The sequence below is a fragment of the Erythranthe guttata genome, chromosome 5, assembly GCF_056151865.1.
Source record: "Erythranthe guttata isolate IM_541 chromosome 5, IM_541, whole genome shotgun sequence".
NCBI classification, from domain to species: Eukaryota; Viridiplantae; Streptophyta; class Magnoliopsida; order Lamiales; family Phrymaceae; genus Erythranthe; species Erythranthe guttata.
Window position 1 is genome coordinate 14,821,580 of NC_142537.1, and position 6,066 is coordinate 14,827,645.

Genomic DNA, 6,066 nt, shown 5'->3' on the forward strand with positions numbered 1-6,066 from the left:
GAGCCACACTTAAGTCAACCGGGGGGATTTTTGCCTTTGACTAAATTTCATAGGGGAGTTTTTGCTAGTTTATTTATCACAGGGGGTTTTTGCTATTTGAAGATTACACATGGGTACTTTTTGGAGTTTACTCATTGCATTGCAACATAGAATAAACCCTAAAATACATTCAACAGACAACAATTAGGGAAACGAATAGGCCGATAGATAGAAAACGACAGGCATCTATCATTTGACGGTATCATCGACAACTGTCGCACTTTACACAATTAAATGTCTAATTTTGGTCTCCGCTTCATTCAATAGCAAATCTTCACACTTCCATGGAAATCAAAAGTGCATAACAAGGAAGTCACAACATACACACGAGGAAAAATTGATAAATAACTATATAAAGAGTAAACATGCCGCCATCATGGGCCGTAACATTGGAAATATATTGTATACATCCTCAATGCAGTCTTCAAACTCCACTAAGCCGCATTTTTACGAGACATAGGCCAAAAAAATCGACCCCAACGGAGAACTAAGTGGATCTCCAAAAATAACGACTTTCCCAAAGACTGTAAAAAATTTCACCTAATTCAAGTTTGTGTTTGAAGATTCCTAGGAAATTCACAAGAAAACTCACTTTTATAGAACCCGTTGATCAATTTATATTTTGTCGAGACTATGAAGTTCTAACAAGTCACTAAATGTGTATTTTGTAATATACCGAGGACCCATTTTAAAATCTCCATCGAGGATGGCCGTAGCCTGGATAAATCGACTTTTCACTAGTAATTATAAATAAATAAAAAAAAAAAAAAAAAAAGGAAAATGGTTAAGAATGGCCGAAATGTTTCTTATCGTAATTACAGCCATCAAGACCCAATCCTTTTCCTCGATTAATTTCCAACATACCCCAAAAGCAAAATGAGCACAGTAAATAGAAATGATATAATCAACGAAACAGCTGATAGTAGGAGGTTCGAAGAAACGGACAGGGTTCGTTGAATACCTTCTCAATAGAGCTTCTTTCCAGCCAATTTTGATAAAAGCACTCTACCGTTGCATCATATTCTTTGATCCTAGAAATAATACAGAAAAGAAAAAATAATATTTTCATGTTAGAAATTCTACTCGGTGCAATGAAAGAGGAGCATAACCTACAAGAGAAGTACAGCGGAAAATCAAATTTTCAGTTCCTTTTTCGGCATCAAATATCAGATTATGTGTACTAATAACCAAAATAACACTTTAATACATGTTTCGATGATGAAAAAACCCAAATAAAAATGCATACCGAGTCGCCTATGGATATTGAAAATCATACTAACTGGAAACAGTACACTCTTGTGTGTACATACATACAAAGAATCTTCACACACACACACACATATATATATATATATATATATATATATATATATATATATATATATATATATATATGAGGAAAGATGACGAACCTCTAAATTTTCTAAAGTTGGATTAATTATATGGCATATAATCAAGTGAAACTAGCTAAACAAAAAGTTGGAATTAATTAAGCCCATAATCTACATAGAGCTCGGTAGGGTTCTTAGGTATAAGTAAGATTTGGGGTCCACAAAACGGGGTCTTGATGATGCGAACATAGAAAACCTAAAATGTAAAACGAGTCTATATCTCTACAAAGTATCTATATTGCCACATGAACATTTCCCTATCTCATTTCGCAATACTCGAGTATTTGCTAAAAAAGAATTGATGACGAAAGATAAATGCCCAGTTTATTTCCTGACCTTTAGATCATGGTAGATATAGAAATCCAATCTGGATATCATGGCAAGTGCAAGCTTTTAGATTCAAAATTTATCCACTCACACATTCGAGTTGAATCACGCGCCATTTTGTTACAAATGATAGATTCCATATTACTAAAACTCTGAACTGATGTTTGAATCAACCGAATCCAGGTGGCACATCAGGATCTTCATCGCTGGCATCTCCTCGATGCTTACGCTTGAGGGCAGAAGAAAATCCAGGCGGAGCATCGTAGCCTGAATTGTCTATTGCTTGTCCATTATTGTTTGGTTGGTTCGTTTGGTGATTCTTGTTTCTTCGGTGAACACCAGTCGAACCGAATCCTGGTGGTACGTTTGGCTCTCCATCTAAGGGAGTGGCATTGGTTTCAATAGCTCCAGTAGCATCGCCATTGTTATCGAGTTCATTTGGAGCTGATAGTGAACCCTTGTGAGAAGATGATTCGCCGTTCTCTTTGCCGTGAGGGTTTGCTAATTTATCGTAAACTGATTGCACCGTATCTGTTATTTCAGCTTTCATGCCATCCGCGCATCTAATTATATCCCACACACCATCAGAAATCTGGCTCATGAGTTTGTCCCTGAAGGTTCAGAAAAAAAAAAAATTCATGAGATTTCGTGATTTGAACAATTCTGTACAAAATATAAAAAGAACAATGCGTGTTTGTACAAGTTAATATATTTTTGAGAAATCAAAACCTACCCAATTTCTTGGTGTATCGCATCAGAGAGCTGCCGCGGTTTCATATTTTCAGCACCAGTACGGTTAAGTGCAGCTGATTGTTTCACCATTGACATTATATTGCCTCGCAACTCTTCCTGTGGATGATTACACAAAATAAACGATCATTATCAGAAGATAAACTCAAGAGAGACGGAGAAAGGATGAAAGAAGAATAAGAGATAAAGACAGTGCATCCAGTCCAATATAAGAGAAACAGCAAACTATATAAAGAAGCGATGAACAATGCTTATGTTTTCATACGTGGCAACAATACAAAATATGATTCTCTTTTAATTTGTTAATATCACTGATTCCATGGAATAGCTTAGTTTCAAGAATCAGCCACCAAATGTAGCTTCATGTCTGCATTTGTTAAATATTTTGTTTGTAAAACGTATATCAGGAAAGAAAACATAATAAAATCAAATACTTCTTTCCAGATACAATGCTTATGCCATAATTTTTTCCTTGAAAGTACTCATATTAAAGAACTTAATTATTGTTCCGAACAGATATTTCTTCTGAGAGCTTCCGACGACATGGATAATATCCCAACACAGTTTATAAGTAATCTCTCTTCTTTGTATACACCAACTTCTTTTATGGCAGTCATCTACGTTCATATATTCTGGACTTGCTAGATCACATTCTAATTCTACTTAACTAAATTTGACCGTACAATAATTACTTTCCAATATATTTTACTTTTACATGAAAGCACATTCAAAAGATCCCATAATTATTCAGATTTTGCTTAAATTGCCATAAGATAATGGCATTAAATTTAACAAAGAAAATAACATAAACTAGGAAGTACGTGAAATTGCCATGTATGCCTTTCTTTTACTTTCTAGTTTCAGATTTATAAAGAGTCGTCTGGACAGTTCTAGTATTAGCTTAAGTGCTTAACTGCTGGCATAAACTACGAGTGCCTTTACATATGGCTGATGTTTGACCAAATATACATTTCCTACCGTTAGAAATTAGCAGTTTGACTCTTCTATCTACGCTTGGATAAAACTTGGTTCATAGAAGGTGGAATCGAGAGCACGGACGGAATCACTAAGCAAAAAAGATGACTTTTTTCGAGGAAGTAACTTATAGCATGCATGTGATGTTATTATCGATACTCCATCTAAATTAATTGTCCAACTTATATATTCTCATAGTTAGACTAGTGGCAGGTCAACTATTCCTTATACAGCAAGTGCAATGATTCAAAATTCCCTGTCAACTTTCCTTCCTCCCATTTAGGCAGAGAAACGATATGTAAAATATCAACATGTTTCAAAACAAACTCTTGAAGTATCTCATCACCTCTCCCTTATTCTCCTTGGTTATATGCTTCTTTTTTTTATCAGGCTTCCTTTCTAATTTTCCGTTTCTGCTTTCCTAATTCAGCTTAAATATCACACCACTCATAAAGAAAAAATTTTAGATAGTCTACCACAAAGCAGCTCATCAACATCACGACACTATCCAAGTTCTCACCATTCCCCAGACAACAAGGAAAGTTACGGTTTAAGTTATCTACAGAGAAAAACTTCCAGCTTCCAACGGAAATAGGTTCCTAAAAGATCACAAGGATAAAAGACGACATTTTCTATAGAAAAAAACAAAACATAGCCTTCTTTAAGTGCAAATATTAAGATAACACGTTTATGAACACAACTTCCAGATCTAATAACAGTTCTGATAAAACATGGCATAAAACATGATCAGTTATAAATTGAAGCAAGCATGGAAATCTTGTCGACAAATCATATTAATAACTTGCACAAAACTAATTAGAAGTAACTTGATAAAAAGATAATTTGGATTAAAGAAGGAACCTTTACCCAGTTCTGAACTCTTTCAGACCTAATTTTTATCGACAAATCTTAATCAGTAATTTGGAACCCTAATACAACTCGAATCAGTAAAAACACTAAATTTACTATCACAGATGCATTCGTCCAAGACGGTGAAACACATGTGCATAAAATAAAAATAAAAAATTGACTCAATTGAAAACAATTAAGCCACGATAAAACCATAAACGAAAACATACGCACATATAAATTTGGCATTTTTGCAAGTAAACGTACATTCTCCTTGAGTTTACGGACGATTTTGATGCGAAGCCGGTCGAAATCGCCGTCGTCTTTCAGCTTCGAAATCACGTCGTCGGCTCTTGCACTGCCGCTGCTGCCGACGGCGCTAAAACCATTATTTTGCATCGGTGTCTATCGGCCAACGGACCAGTTGCGGATACGCTTGATTGTGTACGAATTTGATGCTTTCTTTTGTGGAAATAGATTAACAGAAGAACGAAGAAACGATTGAGAAGTAAAAAAGGATTGAATTTTTGTGGCTCGTCAATTTTAGGGTTCTCCGGTGTCCTCCTGCAATTAGGAGTGTATTTTGGAGAAGAAAGTGTGTTGGGGTGTGGGCCTCCTGTTATTTTATTTTGTTTTATTTTAACAAAATTTTATTGGCAGCGACTATTTGCAAGACGAAAATTACTTAGTGCAAGACCAAATTAATTTTTTTTATTAAATTCAGTATAAAAAGACTATAATAACCTTAATAAAATACAAACAAAATAAAAATTATTTTATTAATTTCCTTTTGCAAGACCAGTTTAAAAAAGAAAAATTAATAAAAAAAGAAAGAAAAAAGAAATTGAATTGAGAATTGAAAAACGAGGAGGGAAGAAGGGAAGAAGAAAACAAGAAAATCAATTGCAGCACTCAACCGTCGCCCCATCGCTCCGTCGCCGTCGCCGTCGCCGTTGAAGTCCACCACCTCCCCGTCGCCGTTGAAGTCCGTTGTTGCCCCAACCCCGCCACAATAATCTCACGAAAAACAAGGAAATTACTTTTTGAATTAATTTTTTTTGAGAAATAAATGTGATAAACATGATTTTATTGTTAGAATAATGAATTCAAGTCATTTTAGAACATAATTAATGATTCTAGGGTTCGATTGTAGCACTATTGTTGAAGGAGTTGCGGTTTTACAAAAAACGACCTGTACTTGTCGATTTTTTGGAAATTTTTCGACATACTGGTGTCGATTTTTGAAAATTCGACACACCAGCGTCGAAAATTTCAATATAATTCGACACCAGAATGTCGAAATTTTCAATATAATTCGACACCAGAATGTCGAAAATTTCAATATAATTCGACAGTTAAGGAGTGTCGAATTATGTTGAAATTTTCGACACTACTGTGTCGATATTAAGCGGATATTTCGACCTGTACATGTCGAATTTTTTATACGTGAAATGAGGTGCGAAAAACGAGAAAAACGATCACAAAGTACAATATTTATTACCTCTTTGTGTTCTTCGACCTTAGAATCCTCCATATTTATGTCTTGTGTATCCATAATGTCCTTCTTTTCAAGTTTTAGTAAAGATTTGAGGGTTTTATGTGATAAGGATTTTGGAGAATATGGAAGATTTTTTGTGGAAAAAAATGTGTAAAATGAGGGTGAAGAAGAAGATGTTGGTAAAAATTTTTTGTATTTTTTTTTGGTCTTGCAATAGCAATTAGGTTAATTTAAATT

The 6,066-nt window shown here is 34.7% G+C and overlaps 1 protein-coding gene across 2 annotated transcripts; it reads right to left on the minus strand.

The window, feature by feature from the left end:
- Window positions 1-208: 208 nt before the first annotated feature.
- LOC105967388 (hypothetical protein) lies at window positions 209-4,962 on the minus strand. 2 transcript variants are annotated; one of them, XR_001173658.2, is made up of 4 exons: window positions 4,599-4,962; window positions 2,491-2,606; window positions 1,767-2,368; window positions 209-1,070 (listed from the first exon to the last, which is right to left on the minus strand). XR_001173658.2 is itself a non-coding variant. In XM_012991985.2 (3 exons), exons 1-3 carry the CDS (start codon window positions 4,728-4,730, stop codon window positions 1,927-1,929), a joined length of 690 nt encoding a protein of 229 aa, XP_012847439.2. In that variant the 5' UTR covers window positions 4,731-4,928; the 3' UTR covers window positions 1,669-1,926. The 2 variants fall into 2 exon arrangements, 1 of the variants encoding a protein (XP_012847439.2); XM_012991985.2 differs by lacking the exon at window positions 209-1,070 and having other exon boundaries at window positions 1,669-2,368; window positions 4,599-4,928.
- Window positions 4,963-6,066: the final 1,104 nt, after the last annotated feature.